Genomic DNA, 26640 nt, shown 5'->3' with positions numbered 1-26640 from the left:
AGTAGGGTACTTTTTTCCAAACTGCACAGTGCATTAACCCAAGATATGTTCTGCCTCCACTCAGATTTGTTCAATTGGAAAGCTATAGTCCAAAAGGTCTTTTAGGATCAAGTGCTTATACATGGAGCAAACCCTGATCTATGCAGTGATTCATGCTGATGGCAAAAGCCTCCGATGATGATGCAGCCAGGACAAAACTGTTCATCTGCATCAGTGTCATCACTATCTTGCAGACCACTGCACTTTTGCCTACTTGCCTTCAGCAATTAAGGTCCTTGAAAAGTCCACCTATAAATGCCTCGGTTTTCCCTTTCGAGTGTGGGCCCCTTCCTGTACAAAGCAGGTCGCGTTTTTGCAGTAGGGTCAGATGCATGCTCCTCCCAATTATGAATGTTACTCGTCAGTCATGTGCTTTTTGTTGTCATGCAGTGAACCCAACTGGTCCCCCAGGGCCCTATTTTTTTTAATTGCCATTTAGAGAAGTTATATTGGTGCCATAGTAAAGATTTGCCTCTCGATAGGCATTTGTCATCAACTGTTGTATGCTGCCATCTGGTGTTTAGTGGATTGATTGCTTGCGGCTTGACAAATTACTGGATCACTGTGCGTCACAAGCGGTTTTTTTATTTCCTGTGTCAGAACACCATTTTGTAAGTATTAACCTTTCCATTTGATTAGTTCATGCTCAAAATGAATATTTAACATCTGCTCATGTGTAGCAGATGTTACATTTGATGACACTGGAGCATTTAGTTAGAGTTTTGTATTCAATTAGTATATTTTTCAGTTGGTAGAAAACTCGTTTTTTAGTCGAATAAAGAACAATACCTGCTTTTCAAAAACAAAAAAAGGACACAGACAGGCTTGCACACACTGCAGCATGCTGGAACTGTCTGATCACTGCCTTGACGACAAAAGGCTCTCAGCTTGTCTGGAGGACACGGTTAGGCAGTAGATGCCGTAGATACTGATCTGTGAATGTGATGCCGTAGATACTGATCTGCCTCCAGGCAAAGCACCAATGTGAAGCAGATAAGAATTGTACATGGAATTTTTAGCATACGGACAGTCCTTAAAATGTCTTTTAATTAGGAAATGTATTTCTACGTTAATGTATTTCTACGTTGTCCAACTATTAACCTTTTGTCATATCATATCTAAGTGGGGAGGTGCACCGTTAAGCTGTTTGTGGGCATGATACAGTATTGCCATATTTCACTTAAAAGGAGCATAGCAATTCAAATTAGTTGTGCAAAACAAAATGAGTACCATCAGTTTATTCTGCCTGTTTAGGGAAAGTGGTTCACTCTGAACCTTTTTTCTATGTATACAATAAAGTGCCTGATCAGGGCCGGTCAGCATCTCACTACTGATCTTTACCAATCTGCAACCTCCTATTGTTGTGTTCCTGTACAAATGAATGCCATCAATGTCTCCTTTTGAACGACAGGAGACCCTATAGCCACAGGTCTGACCAACGGCCATGCGCCAGCGACGATTTTGCCAGCAAGCGGATTTTTCGCCAACGGTGGCAGTCGCCCGCCGCACATCAACGGAAGCCTGGCTGCCCTGGCCAACGGGTACCCGGTCCAGTGGGGAGCGACGGCACCCGAGTCCGCCCTGAATGGGCTCCCCTGCCCGGGCTTGCAGACGGAAGAGGGCGGTGGAAGTCAGAGCTCGGACATGTGCGGCTCCCTGCACCTGGACGGCAGCCCCAGCAGCTGCGTGGCCCACAGGCCCTCCTGGGCAGCCAGCTCTGCCGAAACCCTGCAGTACGGACACTACCACGGGTTCGGCGACACGGCGGAGACCATCGACGAGGCCAGCAGCCAGATGGAGCACTCCACGTGCGTGAAGGTGGAGGAGCGGTACGACCACGCGGTCTTCAGCACCATGCAGCTGTATCACGGGTCTTAAGGAGGCGTCCGTTTGTCCATCTGTCTGTCCATCCGTCCATCCATCCCGCCCTTCATTACACTAACAGCCAGCGTGGCCTGACCGAGGAATAGCATAGCTTCTTTTCCATGGTGTCTTTGTATTGATTCGTGTGACACTGCACACACAGAGACAAACCTTGGCAAGCCAGCCTTGCTCTTAAAGGGAAGAGTTTAAGCCTTTTGCTTTTTTTATTCCTTCCTGTAGCCGTAATAGTAGTATAATCTGAACTTTGTTGTGTGGTTGAAAGATTTGTTGAACCAATTCTGACATGTTTGTTCAGTGCTCTAAAATGCTATTTTCATTTTCAAAATTCATGGAATTGATTTAAATGCATTCAGATATTATGACTTCCTGGTTCAGGAGTAATTGGTTCATGTCTGATTTTATTTTATTTTATTTTTTTGAAAGCAATGACCTGTATTTTTCGTGGAATAATAATAGTATGCTTATGTGCCAAATTGACTCCATTAACATGGCACCAGCTTTGTGATTGGGAGATCATGGGGGTGAATATTTTTCAGAATTTGTTTTTCTTTGAGCGTTTTCTGAGTGTCGCAGATGCTAAGGCTTTGAAACAGTATTTTTGTTGTGAAGAGGATTGGTTAATTGAATGGCTGTCATTACATTCCCTTTTGGTATTGTTTCTGAATTCTGAAGATAATAAAGAAAGTGACCACAGACATACACTTGTACATTCATGTTCCTGATGGACTCTCAGTGCCAGAATAGCTCAACATGCCATCTGCTGAAAGAGGGGGAGAGAACAAAATCTTTATCCACTTTTTCCCCAAAAGGCTGATAACATGTACGCTGTATCCGCAACCCTAATCGGTGCCACTGTGCTACAAGACTTTCCAGGCCAATTATACTTTTATAAGAATGCTGACATAATCACTTCATGAATTTGTTAGCTACATGCGATGGGAGGTTTTTTTTTAAAACTATGCTTAAACCTAATTATGCAATGAGTGTGTGTGTGTCTGTGAGAAAAAAAAGAGAGAGAATGTGTGGTGGAAGGTGGGGGTACACCATTAGAAGAATGAATATTCTTCAGGCTTCTGTGAAAGGCACCCAGGCGGTGACTAGAGTGACATGCCACCACAGGAGTTGCGAGCATGCCGCAGAGGGGCTACATTCAGGAATTCAGGAATGCGCATGCCAGGAACATAATGCTGATGTAACTGTACAAAATACAACCGCTCGGTAAACTATTTTCAAATCACACGACTACAAAAGCATAACGAATTTGCGAAAATGAAAGCACACACAGATATTGTTTATAATATTAGAAAGCACGAATTGGCTTGTTAGCTGTGCCAAACTGTGTCAAGCTACCGGAGATTCTTACCTCATCTTGGTTGTTGCAATTCGTTCTCCAGAAAATGTCTAGCTATTTTTAAACGGTGGATTATACACATCTTTCGTATAAGGGTATACCGTGATTAGCGCAGTGAGCACCAATCACACCATAAAGCCCTCTCCCGCTCCACACCACATTTCTTGTTCACGTGTTCAGCTGCTTGTCTGTCACCTGTCGCCGGCTTCGACCTTTATCGCCAGTGATAGCATGACCCCCACTGTACTCCCGAGACATATCAGTGGCCACGCCCACAACGAATACTGTACCATCTCACTTCGTGAAAGAGGGGTGTTCGTGTAATAATGTACACATGATTTAGGCATTATGAACTTGGTGCACGATGCAAGTGTCACAACGTGTACAGTATGTTTATTTTTAAAGTAAAATTGTCTCGAAAAGGAGAGATGCTTCTGTTTTCTCATCGAGACTTTTGTCCAGGAATCCGTTATACCTGTTCTGTCGTCTTGGTGTTGTCGTCAATTCTATGTCGAAAATATAGCTGAAAGCTAGCCCGTTCTCGGACTATAGCCACTGCACAGTGGTAGTTTTATGTGGCAAGGTAATTTGGTAACTACGAAACCCGTAGCCTTGGAATTGTAAAGATATTTTCCTTTATCCATCACCCCTTTGAATTTCAAAACCTATCACTGCTAAGTTAAAAGAACGGTGTATTTTTTTTCCTGGGATGTCTACTCCAGCACGAAGGAGACTTATGAGAGATTTTAAACGGTAAGATATATTTCCAGGATTTCTGTTTGTTTAGTGATGTAGGTTAAATATAAGGTAGTTTCGTTTGTTTGTTATGATGGCAACAAAACCGCTGACTATATTATGGCTGTTAATAAGTGCTCACAGACCGCTACTGAACACCATGATTGAGCTGGAGGTGTTGGCTAATTCGATTTGGCTAGCTTGCAGACAAGCTTCTCATCCAGACGACATTAGCCTATTAACTTGTTTGGCTTTTCAAATGTAATGCCGTGATCTTGGGTTCCAGTTCGTAGTCTTATTTATGAGACTACTGTCAACGTTAGCTTGTTGTGCATCCAGTCATGTATTCGTTAACCATGATTTGTTCTAACGATAACTAAAGCAATAGCTAGCTAAATTGCGGGATAACTGCATGCCCATAGACAGACGGTTCATATATAGATAGAAAAGTTTCATGCTTACTTGGGTGACACGTGGAACTCAAGTTGTTTTGCACGGACCCACAGGCTACAGGAAGACCCCCCGGCGGGCGTCAGCGGTGCTCCATCAGAGAACAACATTATGGCGTGGAATGCCGTCATATTTGGGTAAGGAAAAAAGAGATGTAGCTAAATAGTGGTGCCAGATAGATCTTACAAGTAAAACTTAAGTGTGCGGGTATGAACCCTACACAGTTTTGAAACCAGGAACATTTATAAGTATCTTGGGCAGTGGAACTATCGGCGTGCCTCGTGTCCAAATGGTGGATTACTGCATTTTTTGTGCAGGATACACAGCTTGCAAGTTAAGGTCAAGGAAAACACTCTACACAGGTCTGTTAGTGTTGATGGTTTTTAAAAATATATATATGTCTGGGCTTTGTCTTTTGTTTTCCCCTGGTGCCTGTTTTTGATATACAGTTGTATATTTTCCCCCCCTTGCAGGCCCGAGGGCACACCATTTGAAGATGGCAAGTATTTCTCTGGACAGCAGGCAGTTTTCTGCTCACGGGATTGTTTTGTAAATCTTTATGAGTGACAACTTGTACATCCCAGAATTTATAGAATTAGTTTTCTTGTGTGTGTTTGTGTGTTTACACGTGCACATTTTCTGATCCAATTTTACAGGCACATTCAAGCTGACTGTGGAGTTCACAGAAGAATACCCCAATAAGCCTCCAACAGTTCGGTTTGTTTCCAAGATGTTTCATCCAAATGGTATGGTGCTACATTTGTTCACTATCTAAACTGTTTACTTGTGTTTTATCTATTTTCCTCCCTAGTGAGCAAACTTATTCAGCCATGGTCTTGACAGACAGACAGACATACAAATAGACTCATAAGTACTGGGGGTCGTGGAATTAGGGGAGGAAAGTTATTGTAACATGGTCAAGCTGGGCTCTACAGACTAAGCACAATAGCCCCCCATCCAAATGACAGCAATAGCCTAATAGCAAGCAAGCGCTGTGGGGATATCATTCTAATATCTGCCCATAACATAACTCTAAAAAAGGGGGGGGGGGCATTTAGTTTAAGATTATTTTTGGTTATGTAGTAATTGATTTGGTATAGATAGGATTTTGGGGAAATGTACCTGGAAAGACATTCAAGTTTTGTTTCTATTTCTCTCCAGTGTATGCAGATGGTAGTATATGTCTGGATATCCTTCAGAATCGCTGGAGTCCAACCTACGATGTGTCATCCATCCTCACCTCTATACAGGTAGAATAGCAACCTTAAAATGTGTGTGTTGGAGAAATCGCCCACATTCTGGCAACTGTCTTCCTAGGCATGTACTGGTCACCCCAAAGAAAACCTGAAAGTTGGTGATTTTCACAAGTTGATAGAAATACAAAATATTTCTGGAGGGAAGTGTGTCCTGCTTCTTTTTCCCATTTCAGTTTGTGTGCACTGTGCCTGTCTCTGTACTTAAATTCAGATGACCGTTTTCACACATATGAATGCCGACGGGGCTGATTCATCTGGTCATATGATTAAATAATTTTTAAGTTTTGTGCTACCTTTTGCTTTCCATTTCCTGCTTCACTGTGCCCGCAGTCTCTGTTGGATGAACCAAACCCCAACAGTCCAGCAAACAGCCAGGCAGCACAGCTGTACCAGGAGAACAAGAGGGAGTACGAGAAGAGGGTGTCCGCCATCGTTGAGCAGAGCTGGAAGGACAGCTGATTATGGCTTGCTTCTTAGCACTTAACCTCCAATAGTCTCCCCCCCCCCCCTTCCTTTTTTTTTTTTTTTTTAAGATTTTATGCACTTTACCTTCCTCCCTTAGCACAACCCTCCTGCATGGTGCAGTCTTTTTCTTTGTTTTTGTCTTGACACATTTCTGCCATTTTCAGAGCAGAATGTCCACCGTTAACTTGGCCTTCATTTGAGGCCATTGTACTGTATAGATATCAGTAGTGGCCCCAGCTTACAGTTTTGTTTTAAATGATTATGATAATATGTAGAGGCCTTGTTTGATTTGAGCTCCTTACTTTGTGTGTCCTAGCTGGGCGGGGCAGCCATCCAGGGGGTAGAGAGGGCTTGCCGTGCATTGTGCTTGCCTCCTGTGTGGCGTAATCCTGCTTTGTGCTTTTGCCTCTCCGGTGCATCATCTCCTGTTACTGGTCAAGCTTGCGTGCTCCAATCCGACCTGTGTGGGAACGTGACTCGACACGTTCTGAGCCCCACTCTCCCCTTCCTCTTTCCTCCGCCGTTCTCTCTCTGCTGTTCATTCAGTTCTCACATGTATATAGTAATCTGCTGAAGCTATGTACAGATTTTGTACAAGATGTTCACATCATGTTTTCCAGCCTTTGTAAATAAAGGACAAAACTACCTTAAAGTAGTGCCATATTGTGCTTTTTACAAAAAAAAATTTTTTGAGGACTGGTGTGTCTTTCAGGGGGCACTGGGTATAGAAATTATAATTTCTTTTTTGCTACTGCTCAACCTGGAATCTGATACTGTGTGAATCGTGCATGTAGGATTTAAGTTAACTTTGTGTGGCCCCTCAGTTCACCAGTTTTTCCAGGGATGCTCGCAGGCCTGAAAGGAGTGGTTTGTCTGGGGATCTGAAAGATCTCATTGTATGGCCTTTAAATGTATTTTTTCTAGTGCCTCGTTCCAGATTCTCTCCATGTACAGCAAGTGTAGAGACTGCAGAATACTACTATCCAGACTTCAGAAACAGTTTAGTAACATAGAACGCAACCATGCAACTGATGTTAATCAAACCCTTCTTTAATCGGACTGGGGTCCAGTTCTCTCTCACAGAAAACAAAGCACATTGGTTAATTTTTTTTTTTTTTTTTTTTTTTTAAGGTAAATTAAGTGGGGGTGGGGTTACAATGGTTGCAACTCTTTCCCTACAATACCTTCTGATATCTTCTTTAGTTTTAATGCGGGACCGTTTTTTGCTAATGGAGTGGTGCCCTGCTTTTAAAAAAATAATTTGGCACTCTCTTCCCTCCATTTAAAATAGTTAGCGGTCTCCAGCCTTGGGACTGTATCTCTGAGTTGTGCAGTACTATGGTGCAGCAAATGCCCCTTCATAATATCTTCCAGCTACCAGTAGCATTGATCACGGACCTCTATTTAAAAGCGGGGATTTTTAAAAACGATTCCATCATTAGCGCCCTGCTATTGACCAGGCCAAAAACTGGTGCAGCTGTACACTTTAATGGGGTACCGAGAGCCTTATTTTGCCGACATTTCCCTCAGAGAGACACACAGCAGTCTGGCTTTAAGTGGTTGAGGCTCAATTAAGTTGCCTACAGCCGCGTACACTCTTCGTAAGTTATTCAGCAATCGGGAACGTCCAGCTAATATTTTACATATAATCAACTACATATTTATTGAAGGAATTCAGGTCAAGCACCGGACACAGTTGCAGTTCACAATCAAGGATTCAAAACCACAACCTTCAGATTCAAAAGGACTCCTGGTGCCACCGAGCGATTAGAACGTATTTTGCTTCACAGTAAATTGTGGGCAATGTCCGTTATACCAGCGTAATAACAGCATAACCCAGTGACGTTTTCACAGTAGCAGCAAAGCTGACTGATAAAAGTCTTCAGTTCAGTGGAGTTATTTGGATGAATTGCACAGTCGAGGAGAGATGAAAGGTTTTTCAGTAGTTTTTTTTTTATTCATGGTGAGATACTAAAGCGCTCATTACACAAAGCTGCCTATTGGCCTTCAAATACAATAGTACATTTTAACATGTACCAATATCTACATTCAAAATGTTTTGGGTCTTCTGATGTACATGGGACAAAAGAAATAGTATTATTCACATTTAAAGTAATATAATGTGCAAGGACAGTAACATTTACCAAAATATTTACAAATGACTTCAACACAAAACTATTGCTGCCTCACGTCTTCAGATGTTTTAGTTGCCAAACTCAGGACCAGTTAAATGTTGGTTTTCATATTAAAACACTTGACCCAACCACATTTCTGCAGGCCCTGTTCTTACATTCACTCAAAACACACAGCAATAAATAACTTGGTGTCTTAAACATCCCACACTGCGAGCCTTACTTAACAAGGAACCGCTTCAGGGTATCCATGTCGCCAGTCTAAATTTCAGACGTCAACGATAGGGTAACAAAACTTTGATGGTGTTGGGACTGAAATGACAGGAATGCAGCAATATTTTAAGCCAGTAACAGTTACTGATGACAGCGGTGATGAGAACGGTTTACTGTCTGTGATGCCTAATGCACACAAACTGGGAAAAGAAGAGAAGTGGATCAGTTAAATTATTGCTTTGTATTTTTTTTTTTTGCTAAACAACGCAGAAAGTGTGCAGTGCCGTTTAAAGACTGAAGAATCATGGGGAGAGAAGCTCAACAGACAAACAGCACAGGATTCTATGCCATAAATAGCACGAGCAAGTGGAAGACTAACATACAACTGGGTCAAGGCTCTTTGTGCAAAAAGCAACTGGGTTTTTTTATCATCACTGGTCACCTTTTCATTTAACATTAAAAAAAAAGAAAATAACTCTTTCCTAAAAAATAAAATAACATTTTCCAACTGCTCTTTGATGCACTCTGGTCTTGATAAATGTTGGATACTGCTCTCAGGCATTTCACTTCTTGTGTTACTCACTTTCACTCTTAGAGGAGTTCCATTTGTACTGTGGCACATTGTGACCAGCTAGAAAATACACTGAGTGTAGTGTCACCCAATACTGTAAAATACAATATGGCAGGAAAACCATAGACTTACTGCTGCCTTGCATTATGGTTTAACACCATGCTATTCACTTATTGAATAGACTTTACTTTTTTGCAGCAACACAAGAATCGCTCAAGATAATGTACCCACACTTAGCGGAGATGAACATTCCAGCTTGTTGGAAGTCTTGTTAAGCCGTTCACCCCCGCAGTCCTAGGCTTTTTGACTCCTCGCGCACTCGGGACATGCTACCTGCTGACGCTGCTCTTTTTCCTCATCGGCAGGGCTCCGCTCCCCACGGTTTACCAAACAGCCTGCGTTCTTCAAAGGCAGATCGTCAAACTTCGGTTTCCACCGCCACTGCTACCCAGCCTCCAACATCGACAGTCACAACAGCCCTTTTGCACACGGAAGGACAGAACAAAAACAGTGACGCCATTGTCATGCGCCTGGTCCAGGTGACCAGGTAGGCAACTACCTGTTGTAAGCCCTCTCCTTTTTGGACTTCTCCAGGGCTTTGTCCATGGTTTTCTCGCTTTCCCCTCTGCATTTCGGGCAGTACCACTTCCCTTTCGGCTTGTGGTTGAGTCCCACGCAGGAGAAGTGGAACCACTCGATGGGGCACTCGTCGTTGTCACAGCCTATCATCTCGCCGTAGGACACCTGGTCGCACAGGCAGTAGGTGGGCTCGTTCGGGTCGATGGGCAGGTCCGCTGGCGACGCCTCCCTTTCCGCCTTGGCCTTGGACCGCTTCTTCTTCTTGGATGTCTTGGCCTTCTTCTCCTTGGGGGTGCCGACGCTGATTTCGTCACTGTGGTCCAGGTTGCTGTTGGAGTTCTCCCGGTTCTCGTTGTTCTTCTGTCGGCGGGAGCGCTTGCTGCCGGGCTTGTCGACCGAGCTGGCCGCCTCCTCCCTCCTCTTGTCCTGGGCCATCTTGCCCGGCGTGACGGCGATCTCTGCCGGCTCCTGACACGACTCAAAGAGCTCCACGTGACCCTCCACCTGTCGGCTGCGGTTTTCCACCAGCTCCACCATCTGACTTACTATCTGGATCTTCTCATCCCCGAGCTCCTGACTTCGGATCAGCGCCCTCTGGAGGCAGTGTGTCAGCCGCTTCCTCTGGACTGGGTCGGACTCCTTCTTGTGCTTTTCATAGATCTCATCCAGCTCCTTCAGGACCTCTGCAAAGCAACCAGACCCAGGACACTTTCAATCGCAATATCAGAAACAATGGCACAACTGACAAGCAATAGACAAATAATAACATGCATATCTGCTTTTCGTGAATCCAATTTTAAATACATTTATATTAGACACATAACTGTACAAGTATTCGTACCTAACGGTTTGGTAGGAGATGTGTGGTTCACAGGAGCTGTGAACTAAACAAATTATAGCGGAGCTTTTAAACATTTTTTTAACCTGTTTCTTTTTAAGAAAGACCATCTGCAAGTGCTTATGTGCTTATGTCTAGTAAGCCACAGATTGCAATTTTATATTTCACATTTCATTTTTCGTTGAACCGAAATTGTACCGTACCGTTAAGGCAACCCGGAGGTATTTTGCGAACCGTATTTCTTTGTATTTATTTAGAAAGATACATACTGATTTATACCCCATGTAAGTGCATATATACGTGCCCTTGAGCCAAGACCACTTAAGTATCAGGTTGCCATTTTTAAATTAAGACTTGCATAAAACTGCACTTTACAATGCCCATTTTCTGCTTCTGAACTCTTTCTTTTGCGGTGAGATATGCTGAATGACAGGGGAACGACGGTCGCTTTATAGAAATAATATCCGTGCTGCAAATTTACTATGGGAAGCGATACATCCGCTGTGTTTGAGCAAAGTACAGGAAACATCGGAGTGATCGTTTACACACCAAACGTATAATGCCGTAAATGGATGACTACAGCAAGATGTTCTGACCGAAACCAAATTCGAGTATTGAGCATTTGTACAACGAGGCAAATTCCCATCGGAACGTTAGCTAGACGTAAACGACACATTGCATTCGCCCTTTCAGTATGTGGTTGGATATGTAGTTAACCAACTGACTCTGTTCCTAGGAACAAAACACAATAACTCTAGCCCTAAGACGCAAGCAGATTTCAAGCAAGTAAACAAAAATCCGACCAACAATGTAACCGAATAAGAGCGACGTGGACATCTTAACCGTATAGTTTCTGCCCCTTCAGATACCGTCATACACAGCTTAACACAAAAAATGGCCGGCAATCCCACCCTAGACAAGGAGGACATCGGGTTTTCCCTCGGGAAAGGGGTAGGGTAAACTCTTGATTGGCATTTAGGTCCTACCTATCAACATTGGAGAAACAATAGATTGAAAAAAACCCACTCCATCTACCAATAAAAACACACTTACCTTCCAATACTGCGTCCTTGTCGCAAAGTGTGGGAGGGAATTTACTCAAGATCCGAACCAATCGTTGGATGCATATGCAACGAAATTGGCCTGTGTCATATTTTCGTTCAATCATTGTCCGGTGAAGGTGGAGTTAAGTGTAATAATATGCAGATTTATCCGGCGTATTAAAACAGCAGGGCAGCGAAACCAGGCAAGACGTGCGACAAACGCAGACCCCAGAAGGAGTGATAACGGAGTGCTCTTAGCAGTAGTGCTAATGCTAAACATAAAAAACATATGTAAAGGCTACCATATGCCCTAACAATGCACCACAAAATGTTATTGCTTGTAACACCACATTACAAACCTTGTAGCATCTCGAAACCAAATCCCGCCTGCGTCCAGTGGTATTTGTGTGCTCGTTAGCAAGCTGGATGCCCAAAATCCACCAAGATAGCTAACGTTACAAACTTCAATAATACTGCTTTCGTCTGATGAGACATCCAGCCAACGCAACGCACTGGAGCTCAAGGAACAAAAATAGTTTTGTCCGTAGCACAATTGCAAATAAATATGGACCTAATGAAACACGTAAAATGTTAATAACCTTAGTCAACTAGCTCGCCAAATAAGCTTTTTTTCATACAATTGCATCCAGGACCAACGTTCGAACTGGTGATAGACTATATTAGATGGGTAGTTCGCCGGACTTATACATCAATCTAGCTAGCTAGTCTACCTAATAGACGATACAAATCATCAAATGCATAACATATTTCGCACTTAGCTAAAATAAGATTGTTTGGTCAGCCCATTCTCCTTAAACTTTCGGCAATAGAGCTTAGAGCAGCGGTTTCGGTTTTATAGCTAGTCTATATTTAAAAAAAAACCTCACAAACTAGCACGACTGAGAACATTCGACCATACAACAGAGGCGACAGAATCATTTTACAATATATACTAGCTAGGAACAACTGGGGTGAAAACCTAGCTCGTTAGACACACTAAACACTGCTGCTAGCTTCTCACTCACGTCAACAGCCATCATGAATATTGCAGTTAACTAGCTGACTGGCTAGCTACAGTCCAAAATGCTATTGTGTTTTATCTGTAGTTTTTGCTTTGGCTCTTAGAACATGCAACAAACTACTCGGCAACATTGATGGTCATTATTGTTAGAAAAATCGAAGTTAAAATCGATGATGGGTGTCTTCATCACCATTGCCGCTTATGTTGTAGCGTTAGACTAACGTTATAAACACTGTTAAAGAGCAGAAATCTTTTGTTCCGCCCCGCGGGTTTACACCACAAATTGGAGAATTTTAAAAATTAAACGTTAGTCTAAAAAGGCCATAATAATCTAACCCGATATGAGAATGCAACTTACCTTGATATTTAGCGTCGATTTCCCTCATAAGAGACACATTTCTCTGTAGGTCGAAAGGCAATGATTCGACCAAGTCCAAATAGTCTTCCACATAATTAGTAACGTGGAGTGAGTCCCCGGTAGTGCCAGGGCTTAACATTTCCCCTTTTTCAGATCACCCTCAAGTCAGTTGTTATCCAAAAAAGATTTGATACAGGCTCCACTCTATGTTCAAGCTAGCCAGCTAGTTGGAGAGTGAATGTCAGGCAAACACAACACGGTGGCGGCTAACACTAGCTAGCTAGTTTGTGGCTAACGGGTCCTCTCTTAAACGGTCACAAAACGCTCAGACGCCAAAAAGACAGCTGAAGTATTCAGGCGTCTAACACTGACAGCAAAGTGTGCAGATTCATCCGAGTTAGCGACCTCTCAATGTCTGGTTGAATATAACAATATCTGATTTTCTGGTCCCCGCACTTGATCCAACGTGGAAAATGAGTTACCAGTTCAAACACTTGGGAAACATTTATCCTAGCATGATGTGCGCATGCGAACAACTCACAATTTATCCTGCTTGCTAACTGCGCCCGTTCAGTAAAGCAGTTCGGACGGTAAGAGCAAGTCACTTAGACTATCTACCTTGACATTAGCTAACCGCATATTTAGGACAAACAGAGGCAAGTGATTTTAGTCCTTTGATTCACACTAAATTTGCGAGATAGCTAACGGTAACTCAAGGCATTTTTGTTGGAGTAGTAGTACGATGTGTCAGTAAGTTAGGTAGATTGCGTTGTGGCCAGAGCAATCACTACGTTTAAACGCGGAATACGCTTTTTAGTTATCGAAGGAGTTTACCGGCTCCCGAGAAATGCACGAAACTAGCTCGCCGTCTAGCAAGGTTTTTCGCAAAACTTACGAAGCTAACCTGGTTAGTACGGCCACGTTATGGAAACGAAGAAAAACATTACTTTTGCTTTCTGTATATATTAGCCATGTAACTTCATAAGCCTCTTTCAAAGATAGATCATTTTAATCTGAAATACTTTGTAAAATAGTAGCTAGAATGCAATTTTTGTTACAGCATCATATCGTTTGAATTTTTACAAAGAACGGGGGAAGGATAATCACAACTATTCTCAAACAAAGAAACTGAAAAGATGTTAGCCAATAAAAACATGCCATCACCTTGCTGAGCCAATCACCGCAGGGGAGGAGGCGGGAAATATTAGCGCGTCTATCGTTTCTCATAGCAACCAACACCCAGGAAGCATTTTCAGAGGCGATTACGCTTCCCAAATGTGTCATTTGGTGTCCATGTAACGTATAACTACACAAAGGAAACAATTATGAAGTATATTGTTACATTTTAAGTTCACTCATGAACTGTTCCAGCCGTGTATAAAAAATCCGCCGATACTCAAAGCAAGAAAGTTGGAGACTTGGAAATGGACTCCCCCAGTCCCCTTAGGAAAAACTGGAAATTGACATTGTTGACAAGCACGTGACACCCAAGTCATTTCTAGTAATCCCACCTATGGCTAACAACCCAAGAGGTGTTTCTGGAGTTCCGAATTCAGCTACACGTGGAATTGTGGTTGTATGGGCGTTTCTGTTGATTTATATGATTTTTAAACAATATTTCTTTGGGGAAATTGATGTTGTAAAAAGAAAAGTGTAGGAACACAAATATGAGAAACAACCTCAAATGTGTTATTTTTCCATGATAAAAATATTTTCGTCTGCCCTTTTTGATTATGTACAATGGCATAAAGCTTGGAAAATTTGTGGTAGTTATTGTATCACCAGCAAGGTCAGCGAGGCGTCATGTAAGATTTTGCATTGAATTTATCCTGTGACACGTACTTGAAAGATTCAAACTGGATATGGTTTACTGTTCTCCCACTTGTTCTTTCACTGCATATATTCCAGGATATTTTGGTCTGATGTATGGATTTTTTTTAACCAGGACACTTGAGACAAGTTGTACAGTTGAAGGCAGGGTGTATTTCTGCCTTTCGCCCAATGAATGCTCGGATAGGCTCCAGATAATTATGTATAAAGCTAAGATGAACATTTGTATTGTTCATTGTATTGCTAACAAGGTTGTAAGCTCATTTTCATTTGGCCAACACGTCTGGGTCAAGCAAATCATTATTGCACAAATTGTTGCATATAATGAAATTTATGATCATAAAAAATTGACCGATGAGGTTTTCTTAGGGTGTCAAAAGAGCTTGTTTTTCTATATTAAGTTTGGACAGTCAGCTCTTTTTGCACTCAGCATACGCACTTCCGGGTGCTTCACTGCCGGGCCCCTCCCACTTCTAGTCTACTCGCGTGTTTTGCTGTTGCCGCCATGTTTGGGACTTCAGACGCTTGTGCTCCTCCTACTGCCTTCAATTCAGTCCATTTGTGGTCTGACAGCTTTCTTTTTCTTAGGTTTGCATATGAACAGCCATTTTGTGGCAGGTCTAGATTATTTCAAAAGAGGATCTGTCCTCTGGTTTTCAGGTGTTAAGCAAGTGGCAGCTCTACCACGCTCTGTCGTCAGTTGATTTGACTTCCGTGTTACACAGGGCCACTATGAGATAAAAATACGAGCATGCGTTATGAAATAATACTACGTGGTGTGTAGCTACATCGCTTTGGTACTTCATCGCGAAACTTTTCCAAGGTTGCAAAATCACACTGGTGCGTGCAGTAAGAAACAAGAAATCAGATTAGCTTTTGTCAAGGTGATCTGACAGCATTATGTAGGCTAGCTACCGACAGGGGATGAATGACGTCGCAAGCTAGCTGTTCTTTCGTAAGGCCCTACTGAGAATGTACAACATTAAAATGTTCAGGTTACAAAACGTGGCTAGCCGCGTTATAAGGCTACATGACGCAAGATTGCTGCAGCGAAACCAATGTGGAGTGGGGTATTGCTTCTCTGGTAGAAATCGTATAGCCTTAAACACACAGTTTGCAATTTCTTTTTGTACCCGGGATGAGAATAAATGGAAAATACCAAAAGGGTTCGACACTGGGTTAAAAACCTACAACAGTCTCACAAAACGAAAAGAGCCTCTGGTGCTGGCAAAGGAAGGAATGGCTACATGGTACTTATTTCACACATCTTTGTGTAGTTGTGAATTAGAATAGTTTGAACAGTGGAACCTACATTCTCTCTTCTGTCGTTTTGAAGGTATAGCTGTGGACCCACAGTTTATGATCATGCACACCTTGGCCACGCATGGTAAGCTGTTGCAATTTTTCTTTTTCTTTTTTAGATACGTTGTTCTTTGGCAGACCTGTTAATGTACAGCTGTTAAGAGGGGATGAATTATGTTGGGCTTGTGAACAGGTTGTAGGGTCAGGTCTTATTTGGGGCAAATATTTCTTTCACTGAATACCCAGGCTGTATTGCACCAGTAGAGGGTTTATGTATTTTGGATTAATTTGCCGATCTGTTGCCCTGAGTAAATTCGTCGTTTAAGCACATAAGTGTACCTGAGATACTTACAGGGGTCATAATAACAGTGGGATTCATGAGTGAGCAAGTCTGAAGTTACTTATTGGAGCAAGAGTGCTCCAAAAAATATGGGCACCTCATGATAAACTGGGTGCCTATATCACCACAGTAATTCATGAATCAAAGCCATCCTGGGTAAATAACATTTTAATGAAATTAATTTGTACAGTTAATAATCAGTGTATCACTCCTTTAAAGTTTAATGTTAACTGTAGACTGCAGGAAGCATGGTTGGGTCCAGAAAAGAAAATAGGTGATTGTTTTCTTGCCGGGTTAATCACAATGTACACAACCTGAACTGAAACCAGTTAGGCCTATATGCAGTGACGTTCTTAGCATGTAACAATGCCTGAAACTGAATAATTGTTTTTTATATTGCTGTATGGGCTGGGCAAGTCTCTAGTATTATCTATGCATGTAGTTAATTTCATATAATTTCTGCACATTTCAAAAAAATATATTAACTCATTATAAATCTTGTGTTTGTGCAGTTGTTTTGGTATGTAGCCTATACTGTGGTTGTTTAACTTTTACAGCATGGCAGTGCAGTGGGTATAAAGAGCATGTAAATGTTTTGAGCACAAAATTTCTAATTTCTACATTTTTTTTGTCATTCCTCTTCTCCAGCTCCTATGTCAGATTTGACATCATTCAAAGGATTTTAGCCGGGGTTTTTGGGATAAATGTAATCAGTGTTATGGTGATTACTGATATCGATGACAAAATTATTAAGAGAAGCTTGCAGGTAACCATATCTCATTGTCAGTATGATACAACTACATCTCTTGTCTTTCCATATCAATCAACTGGCTTATAGAGTGACGGTTATTTCCTTGAATATGTATTGTAATTTTGCAGGAAAACATTTCACCAACAGTCTTGGCTCAAATGTATGAGGAAGAATTTAAGAATGACATGCTAGCCTTGAAGGTGAGCTCCATGTATCTTTTAAAATAAACAACACAATTGCGGGATACATTTCTTATTCAAATACCTTATAGCCACTTTTGTAAAGCTTAGTGCATAATTAACACTATGCCGAGCTGGGTTGAAATGTAATCATAGTTATACATTACTGGTAATCACCATAACCATAATGTACAGTTTTCTTTCTTTTTAAAATTGTACTTGTCCTGTAGGGGTGATGTAAAACAACATTGTGATATAGCCATCTTGGAAATTTTGAATGCATACATGTAAACAGTTTGTTCCAGGGTTTGATTTATGGTTTATGTCCCCTCTAACCTGGTCTAGGTGCGTCCACCATCGGTTTATATGCGAGTTACAGAGAACATACCTCAGATCATTGCCTTCATACAGGGAATCATCAGAAATGGACATGCATATGCCACAAATAAAGGTGTGTCCATGCTAAATTATAAATATGTCAAAAACATGCAGTATTAGTATGTTAAGAACAATGTATATTTCTTGGCAGTGTCGTATGATGGAACTTGGCTTGTAACCCAAGGGTTGCAGGTTTGATCCCCATGTAGGGCTCTGCTGTTGTGCCCTTAACCAAAGTATATAACCTGAAGTGTTTCGCTATATATCCAGCTGCATAAATGGATGTTATGTGGAAATTGTGCAAGTTGCCGTGGACAAGAGCATCTGCTAAACTTCAGTAATGTGATATCTTGGAGTTAGCTTGCACATGCTCCCAGTTTAGAATAGCATAACAACCTAAAACTCCTTGTAATTACATGAAAAGCTGTATCTGTGCATGAGTAACACCAGTTTATTTATTTTTTACATGTTCTCCAAGCAGTCTCTTCATGAATGTAGTTGTATTTTTGTTTGCATACGTGGGTGCTCTCCTGTTTTTGACTTGCTGTATTGCCCCATTGAGAAGCTTTCCCTCCACTGCCATTTCCTTTTATCTACACTAAGAATAGGCATTACTATTGCTGTGTGTGTATCAAGAGATATCTCAGTCTAACTTGTGTTGTGGTCTCTGGTAGAGGTTTCATTAGTGGTTAAAGGGTTTTACACAACCGAGTCGGTAGCCCAGTGCACAACGCTACTCCTTTCTTATCTGGGTTTGGGAATGGCAAAACCCAGCTATGTATGTACAGTATGTACAGTAACCTGCTGATAATTAGAGACCGGTTGTCTTTGGTGGCGTTTGCAGCGTGCTTTATTTGATTTGTGTGTTTCAATACAGGAAATGTGTATTTTGACATCAGGTCAATTGGGAACCGATACGGCAAGCTCAGGAGTACAGGAGAGACAGCTGGTGAGGCAGGTACAGTACATTTGTGTGTCACTTGTGCTGATGTATTGATGGACATTTTCTCTGTGATAATGTGACATGTTTTTGGGTGTGTTTTTGTGTCATAAAGTGCAACCACCAACTGCAACTCATAAGGTGCTATAGTAGAATTTTAAACCTATGCACAGGCCTCAGAATGGAGACATTTTTAATTAAATCAATTAAAAGTACACAATTTCCCCAGGATAAAATGCGTCAGTTTTGTTCTGTTCAACTATATGCAAATGTTTCCCTTTACAAAGGACCGAGTGGGGAAAAAAGTGTTTGTTTAAAGACTTACACTGGCAAATTTCCAAAAGACATTTCACTTTGGTGTGCTAAAACATTATTTGATTAATTTGACTTAATTAATGAGGTTAATTTGAAATTCTTTGCATGCTGACCAATAGCCAATCCCAGTGTTTTCCCAGTGAAGAACATGAAGCATGAAGTTTTTGATTATTATTAAAAGGTACATTCAGAGAGCCTGGTGGATAGGTTTGCTAGAGACCTCACTGCTTAAGCTCAAGCGTAGCAGGGTAGGCTACGCTGGGATGGAAATGATTTTCAGGATGCTCGGTCAATGGCTGACACTTATGTGTGCTGCCCTGCAGGGGACATTGACAAAAAGGACCCCAGGGATTTTGCGCTATGGAAGGGTGCGAAACCCGGGGAACCGCTTTGGGAGTCTCCCTGGGGACCAGGCCGACCTGGCTGGCACATTGAGTGTTCCACCATTGCCAGGTTAGTGGAATTAAAGAAAGATGAATAAGATATTGCTTTATTTATTACGATTATTGTTATTATTAAATGGTCAGATTAATGTATGCTTACACAAAAAAGATAAAAGAACACCCATGTTTGTCATTTCTGAAGCTTGCGAAAACCTTTGCATTTATAATGTACTGCAAAAAAAGAAAGAAAGAAAAATATAGATAATGTATATGGATATATTGTGGATATACAGCAGACATTGGTTTACTTTTTAATGGACATATTTGAATGACATCTAGCAGCCATCTGTAATCGGGTGCTTTTCCTTTTGCAATCTGCAGTTCTGTGTTCGGAAGTCAGCTGGACATCCACACTGGAGGCATCGACCTGGCTTTCCCCCATCATGAGAATGAGATTGCCCAGTGTGAAGCCTACCACCAATGTGGGCAATGGGGGAACTACTTCCTGCATTCAGGTAGGACCCTGTCAGTTACCCCTGTGCTCTCTGACGTGAATCAATGTCTGGTGTATTGTACCGTGCTGAAGTGTTAGCCTGTATCAGGGCTGCCCAACCATGTTCCTGGAGATTTACCGTCCTGGAGGTTTTCATTTCAACCCTAATTTGGCACACCTGATTCTACTAATTGGCAGCTTAATGAGATCTCTTGCTGATGAATGAGGTTTGCTTCATAAGGTTTGGAGTGAAATCCTACAGGATGGTAGATTTCCAGGAACAGGGTTGGGCAGCCTAGAGAACAGTAGCAGGCACCCTGTAGCCTATGTCTATTTGCAATTGTAATTATTTAAATGGAAAAGTGTCTCTTCATATGATGCAAGCTAAGGAAAGAGGCATAGTGGTTTTTTTGTGGAACATTTGGAGAGAGAGAGAGAGAGAAATCGGGCCTTTGATTGCAGCTTTCACATCATTTGAGTCTTTTACATTTGTGTGAAAGGTTTATGTGCTTGATATTTATCCACTTTATCTTTCTCCTGCTTTCAAGTGCCAGGTTCATTTCCATAGCTTTGATGTCTGTCTGCCTGCCTCATGTCTGAGGTCTTATTTGTGCTTCTGTTTAAAATGTCAGGCACAAAAGTGAAAAAAGAAACCATTGTGTATGTCTTTGATTTGTGTCCCCTTTCCCATTCCCAATGTGGAAAATTTTATTCCTGCAGTACAACTGTGGAAAATCTATCACAGATTCAATGCAGAGTCAAGGCATTCTAAATATATCAGGAAATGTGGAAACATTACCATAAGAAATGTAGATACAGTGGGCATATGTTTCGGTCACTAATGGATTTTGTGTGACAGTTACGGTTGATTATTACTGGATTACCACACCTGCATTTAATTAAAGGTGCAGTAATCCATTCCATGCATTCAATTTGCATGCTGTTACATTCTTTGTAATTAACATTCTAGGGCATCATTTGATGCTGCGTTGTCAAAAGATAATCATTTTTTTGTGGCTAATAATTTTAGTGGACGTGTAGATACTTACAACTAAATGAACATCTCAATTAAAGTCTTGACCAGTGAGAGGTTGCCCTCTCAACATTCATGTGTGTTATATATAGCCTAGTATTTAAAAATTCCACCCCACTTGTGTGGAGTAACCTATTCACTTCTGAATTAATCATTTTTTTTTACTCCCTTAAACATAATTCACATAGGACTAGTTTTTCTGAAATCTTCACTTTTACCTTGCATTCTAAGATGGGTTATTTCCCAGTGGTTTATGTGTACCTCCATAAGCATGTTTCTTTGGCACTCTTAATTAGAGGCTTATATTTTGAGTGAAAAGTTAACTAAGGCCTGTGGAGTTCATTTTTGTCTACAATGTTTTAAAACGTAGCTTTGATGTGAGATTGCTTCATCACAGTGATGGTGCTGTATTGTATTCTCATTGGTACACTCTTCTGTGAGCCTGGAGCTAAGTGTGAACTGTGCTGCATTGCAGGTGCTCTTAATGGTCACCACTGTAGTATACAGACAGAACCAGGTTAGGCTGATTTTAGAATCCAAAGTTAAAGTGATGCAACCTGCCAAAGAAGCTAAAACCATAACGTGGTGCTATAGTGAAAGCAAAGGCCCTCAGCGAGGCAAGTTTGGGTATTTCCAACTGGCTTCTCTAAAAAAAAAATGCCACTAAAGAAACACAAATACTACCCTTCTACTGGAGAATAGTATGTTTTCATATTTGCTTCTACGGTGCTTTTCTAGTGTTTTGATTAGGGAAAATGTGGTAGTTTAGCCAGTGTATTTGAAAAAGCCAAAGCCATCAACATGGCGGGTCTGGATTGGGGTAATGAGGACCCGTCGTTTCAAGAAACTGCCCTCAGTGGGAATAGTATGTGATTAATAACATGAAGAAAGTTACAGGACATAGTTAATGTTCAAGATAACAGGGCTTTTTAAACATAAATTAATATAACTGCCAAAACAGTGCTCATTGTTCCATCTGAAATATAGGCTATTTCTTAAGAAAACATTAATTTACTTACAAAAGACAAATGTGGATGTTCCTTTAAGAGTAAGTTGCTTAAAACCGATTTTTTGCAACAAATGATTCTAAGCCACAGGAAACTTAATCCACAAGCCCAGGGGCTGTTCTGGAATGTAGTGTATATGAAATTGTCTGTCAATTCCCCAGTGTAATGCTCGGAAACTTTTCAGGCTTTTCAGTTCACAAGGGAGTACGCTCACCAAGGCGTGTAAAAATACAATAAATTCCATGGGGCAAAACCCGTGTGAATAGTTCTATAGATAGTTTGCATTTATGTCCTTCACCAGCCAACCTTTTTGTTAGTGGCATTCATGGGAATATGTGTTGGCATATGGCCTACATATTTATCTACAGTTTAATTAAAACGACGAGTCATTTATGCTGTGGGTGTGTGTATGTGTGTTTGTGTTTATTTTTTACAGGGCATCTTCACTTAAAAGGAAGCGTTGAGAAAATGTCAAAATCCTTGAAAAACTATATTACCATAAAGGTAATTCTTTTCTCAGTTCTTCATCTTTTGATAATCATTTCATGTTCAGTCTGTATTCGTAAAAAAACTATGAATAAGATTTTTGTAAAAAAAAAAACAAAAAAAAAACTTTAGTTTCTGTTGCACTTTGTTTTTAATGCATATACTTAATTTACAGGTATTTTTTCTTTTTGCCCAAAGCAGAGTTGATTTCAGTGATTCACTATTGCAAGTCTGCCCTCTAGTGCCAGCACAGGGAAGTGGTGCATGAAATGTTCTGCTGCATTGGCAGCAAAGGCCATCGGTCTAAAACCTGCAAGTTGAATAAAGGTCATTGACTCTAAGCTGTGCAGCTATGCAGTAAATGAAACCCCCACGCTACAAAAAACGGCCTGGTCAGCAGATCCCAAGTCATTCTTTTTCTGAAATTAAAACTTAGATTTCAAAGTAAGAACAGTGTATGGCCTAATACACAATTACTGGGGAAAATGCACAATTACACTGTATTTAAGTTTCAAGCTGTTTTAAAGAGTAGCGGAAGCATAAGAAGAGTAGGCATGTATACATTTAAGATGGCTGATTACAGTTCACAAAATACATGAAAAAGTAGGCAGGCAGAATTTCCTTTTCCGAAATGATAAATAAAAAATACCTTCAGTTTTAAACTTCACTGCAGTTTTTTCACTGTTTGTTAGATAGGACTGGCCCTAACCTGAATACCTGATTTGGAACACCCAGCCTCTAGCCTGTCAAAGGCTACTGGAAACCACCCCACCATATTCAGCACACTTACAGATAACATGGATGCATATCAGTTAAAATTGTTCTTTACAATTCCATAATTTTCCAGCTGGGTCTCTACTGCCATTTTCCACAGTCTATGAATGTTTTTCCAGTTTTCCCTTAGCTGGCTTTTGGCTTTTGGATGTTTAAATTTCCTCTGAATTGCGTATTTGTTCCAGAGCTTCCTGCATTTATAAAATACAACACATGTAATAAATTATAATTGATAAGTTGACTCGTTTGTTTCCATTTTTTCCACCAATAGGATTTCCTGCAGTTGTACTCTGCCAATGAATTTCGAATGTTCTGCCTGTTGGCCAACTACAGATCAGGTAGACTTTTGCTTCAGCGTCCAATAAAAGCACTGTGTCGTGTTTGGCGCTTTGGGGCTAAACTGTTCAACACTGGTTTCTTCCAGCTATCGACTACAGCGAGGCCAGTATGAACGAAGCCCGGAGCACTCTGGCCTCCATCTCGGCCTTCTCCCACGACGCCGAGGCCTACATGAAGGGTCAGCTGACGTGCCAGGCAGTGGAGGAGGCCGTGCTGTGGGAAAGGTGGGGCGTCTGACTGGGCGTCGAGGAGTTGGGAAAGGGCACGGTTTGTGGGTTTTCTCTGTGCCACTCAGTGAATCAAAGCACACGGTTCATGTAGAATGACATAATCGCATAATTGAGCGTGGGTTGTCTCTGCTACGCTTGGCTGTCCAAACAGCTAATCAAATTGTTGGTGCATTTGAAGGCGCATGGTTAAGGTAAGGCTATCACTGAATTCATTTATCTGGTAACCCCTGTGAGTCACTGAGTAGTTTACTTTGAAAACCAAGAACAAATTAGGTTAATTAATTAGGATGCAGGTTTACTGCAGCTCTGGCTCTGTTGAATTTGTGTCCCTCTCAACGCTGACTTCAGCTCCTCTCTGTGCTTCAGAGATTCTCGCGCTAAGCGTTTCTGAACTTGAGAGCAAAGACACGGTTTCGGTCCCAGAGCCTGTTGTGTTCCCTCCCCCCTCAAAATGCCGCACTCTTTGTGTTCCCCCAAGGTTAGCCGCCACTCAGGCCAGCGTTCAGGCGGCGCTGGCAGACGACTTTGACACGCCGAGGGCCGTCGATGCGATCAGGAGCCTCGTTCACCATGGCAACTGTCAGCTTCAGGCTGTTACCAAGGTAACCCATTAAGGCCGCAAGCAGCTGGGCGGTGGCAGCTGCCTGCTCAGTGCAGGGACAAGGCCAGCAGGGGAGAGGTCGTAGAGCACGCTTCTGGGATTTATGCTGTGGGATCTGTGGCTCTGTATTTAAATAATTATTTTTTTAAACAGTGTCCAGAGACACCGTTTTGGGTGTCCAATCTTATACAGAAAGGGCCATTGTGGGTGCAGATTTTTGTTTTAGCCCAGTACCAAAGCACCTCATTTTATTTTGTCAACGTCTCGATTTAGGCCCAGGATAATTGATTAGTTAATTAGTTGAATCAAGTGTGGTGAGGCTCATTTGATAGAAAAATCTGCATCCGCTTCGGGTATTTTGTTATTTAGACTGGAAGTGAGGTTTTCATGGAATACACCCCATAGATGACAGTCTTTCCTGCATGTGTTCCATGCAGGGCGACTCATCTCCCAGGAGTCCGGCCGTTTTCGGGGCGATTCTGTCCTACATCCGGGGGTTCCTGGATAACCTGGGCGTCGGATTGCTGGACACACAGGTTTGGGACTTGCACCCTCACGCCTCCTCTTAACCGTCCTGAATTCTCTCCAGGGCACTCGTGTGTTCTCCATCGCGAGGTGGCATCACGTTTAGCCTAACCCGCCCCCCCCCCGGTCTGGGCTGCAGGTGAGAGCTGCGGCGGACGCCTCAGGGACCCTGGAGAACGTGGTGGAGCAGCTGGCCAGGTTCCGCGCCGAGGTGCGCGCATTCGCGCTCTCCCCGGACGATCCCGCGGGGGAACCAGCCCGGCGCCCGCGGCCCCGCCCGGACCGCCAGCCCCTGCTGAAGGCCTGCGACGCCCTCCGCAGCGACCTGGCCCCGCTGGGCATCCACATCAAGGTCAGCTCGGACCCCACGCCCTTCTGGCTACAGGGGCTTAGACCCCTTACACCACAGGTTCCCAAACTTCCTGAACCCATGACCCCCCCTTATTATAGACTTACGAGAACTATGTTCAGAATTTTTTATTTATACTGCAGTATGTCTTTTTTAAATGTGTCAGATTAACCGTGTGTACCGGTGCAACTAATACAGTGCAAAGGTGATCGCGGAAGCCAAGGAAAGATCACAGGGTTGGGTGGGAGTGACGGCTCCCCCTAAAGGCCGTTGTCTGCCATTTCAGGACAGGGGCACCAACTCCACTTGGGAGATAACCAGGCAGAAGGCTGGGCCGGAGAAGGACGGAGACGGGGTGTAGAATCCCAAGGCGATTCCTCCGAAACCGAGCCAGCCAATGGCGGGAAGAGAGCCAGGCCACGGTCAAGGGACCTGTCACGTCAAGCAGCGCCAAAACCTTCCTGCTGAGGAACGTGGGAAAAATGTGTCTTTGTGAAACCAAAATGAGGAAAACTCCATGGACAGGCTGTGCTTTTCTGAAGGAGCTTAATGTAATTCGGACACTCTTGGTGAAGCATAAAAAATGATACTAACATAATCATAATTGGAAACTGGACTGCAGTTTTAAATACATATACTAAATTTGCAGGTCTTTTTTTTCTTCTTTTTGCCGAAAGCAGAGTTGATTTCAGTGATCACTGTCCTTGAAAAAAAAAAAAAAAAAAACCTTTTTTCACATCATTGCTTGTGCTCCTCACATTGCCAGCAAACACCTTGTGGGACACCAGTAATCAATATGCAATTAAAAAGTCAGTCCTTCCTCCCGAGATGCTGCATTTGAACGTGTCGACGCGCTCGGGGTTCACCCGCGGCGCGTTCACGGCTCCCCCGCAGGAGAGGCGGCGATCCGCGTGACGCCGGGCTCCGTCCTTCCGTCGCAGCCTGAACCGCAGCCGCGCGCTGACCGAGAGCTCTGCGGGGCGACCGTGCTAACGATGGCGGGGAATCGGAAACGCCGGCTCATTTCAGGCGTGAGTGCCCCCCCCGCGGGGTCTTCTCCGCCTCAAACCCGAAATACAGAAACCTCAATGCAGCTGCAAACTGGGCACTAATAAAAATAAAATGAAACTGAAAATTACTCTGAAGGTTTCATTTCTGAGTTCTCTTCCATCTCACCTGCTTGGCCTCTATTAGAATAACTCCAGTAAGCCAAATTGTGAAAAACATACTCAGTCAAGTCCAATTACTCTCCAGTAATTCAATTTTTATCTTTTCCAAACTATTTAAGTGAAGCAAATGCCAGTCTACATTAAGGTCCTGACAACCACTTAATGTAGTCCATCCTTAAAAGACATCCTCCAATGTTTTTTAGTAAGCGCTCAAAGTCACAGGTTTCAGTAATCTTATGTTGTCAGGACATTTTAACAGAGACGAGGGACAGTAACTGCAT

The 26640-nt window shown here is 42.4% G+C and overlaps 4 protein-coding genes across 11 annotated transcripts in view; 3 read left to right on the top strand and 1 right to left on the bottom strand.

Annotated features, from left to right (window-relative positions):
• Window positions 1-2620, top strand: part of LOC118224204 (ankyrin repeat domain-containing protein 10-like) — a 33439-nt gene extending 30819 nt beyond the window's left edge. Inside the window, exon 6 of the mRNA XM_035411479.1 lies at window positions 1451-2620. Within this exon, the coding sequence (XP_035267370.1) occupies window positions 1451-1917 (467 nt within the window). The 3' untranslated portion in view covers window positions 1918-2620. The remainder of the gene's footprint in view (window positions 1-1450) is intronic.
• A 994-nt stretch (window positions 2621-3614) lies between these two features.
• On the top strand, window positions 3615-6832 carry ube2al (ubiquitin conjugating enzyme E2 A, like). The gene is made up of 6 exons (XM_035411485.1): window positions 3615-4027; window positions 4516-4596; window positions 4933-4958; window positions 5116-5205; window positions 5621-5709; window positions 6046-6832. Exons 1-6 carry the CDS (start codon window positions 3984-3986, stop codon window positions 6172-6174), a joined length of 459 nt encoding a protein of 152 aa, XP_035267376.1. The 5' UTR covers window positions 3615-3983; the 3' UTR covers window positions 6175-6832.
• Window positions 6833-8110: 1278 nt separating this feature from the next.
• On the bottom strand, window positions 8111-14011 carry ing1 (inhibitor of growth family, member 1). Of its 5 annotated transcripts, none has more exons than XM_035411483.1 (3): window positions 11425-11457; window positions 10517-10559; window positions 8111-10358 (listed from the first exon to the last, which is right to left on the bottom strand). In XM_035411483.1, exons 1-3 carry the CDS (start codon window positions 11440-11442, stop codon window positions 9652-9654), a joined length of 768 nt encoding a protein of 255 aa, XP_035267374.1. In that variant the 5' UTR covers window positions 11443-11457; the 3' UTR covers window positions 8111-9651. The 5 variants fall into 5 exon arrangements, 4 of the variants coding, with proteins under 4 accessions (XP_035267374.1, XP_035267372.1, XP_035267371.1 ...); XM_035411481.1 differs by lacking the exon at window positions 11425-11457 and adding an exon at window positions 10717-11418; XM_035411480.1 differs by lacking the exons at window positions 10517-10559; window positions 11425-11457 and adding an exon at window positions 12936-14011.
• Window positions 13485-26325, top strand: cars2 (cysteinyl-tRNA synthetase 2, mitochondrial). 4 transcript variants are annotated; one of them, XM_035411477.1, is made up of 15 exons: window positions 13485-13525; window positions 16102-16152; window positions 17056-17173; window positions 17287-17358; window positions 17683-17788; window positions 18593-18673; window positions 19294-19423; window positions 19735-19868; window positions 22323-22390; window positions 23418-23484; window positions 23571-23709; window positions 24194-24317; window positions 24754-24852; window positions 24981-25193; window positions 25477-26325. In XM_035411477.1, the coding sequence occupies exons 3-15, from the start codon at window positions 17126-17128 to the stop codon at window positions 25549-25551; spliced, it is 1356 nt and encodes a 451-aa protein (XP_035267368.1). In that variant the 5' UTR covers window positions 13485-13525; window positions 16102-16152; window positions 17056-17125; the 3' UTR covers window positions 25552-26325. The 4 variants fall into 4 exon arrangements, 3 of the variants coding, with proteins under 3 accessions (XP_035267368.1, XP_035267369.1, XP_035267367.1); XM_035411478.1 differs by lacking the exon at window positions 13485-13525 and adding an exon at window positions 14448-14511; XM_035411476.1 differs by lacking the exon at window positions 13485-13525 and adding an exon at window positions 14572-16015.
• The last annotated feature ends 315 nt before the right edge of the window (window positions 26326-26640 follow it).

The sequence above is a fragment of the Anguilla anguilla genome, chromosome 3 (genome assembly GCF_013347855.1).
Source record: "Anguilla anguilla isolate fAngAng1 chromosome 3, fAngAng1.pri, whole genome shotgun sequence".
NCBI lineage: Eukaryota > Metazoa > Chordata > Actinopteri > Anguilliformes > Anguillidae > Anguilla > Anguilla anguilla.
The sequence above is the reverse complement of the archived record's forward strand: the minus strand, read 5'-3'. Positions and strand labels throughout refer to the sequence as shown.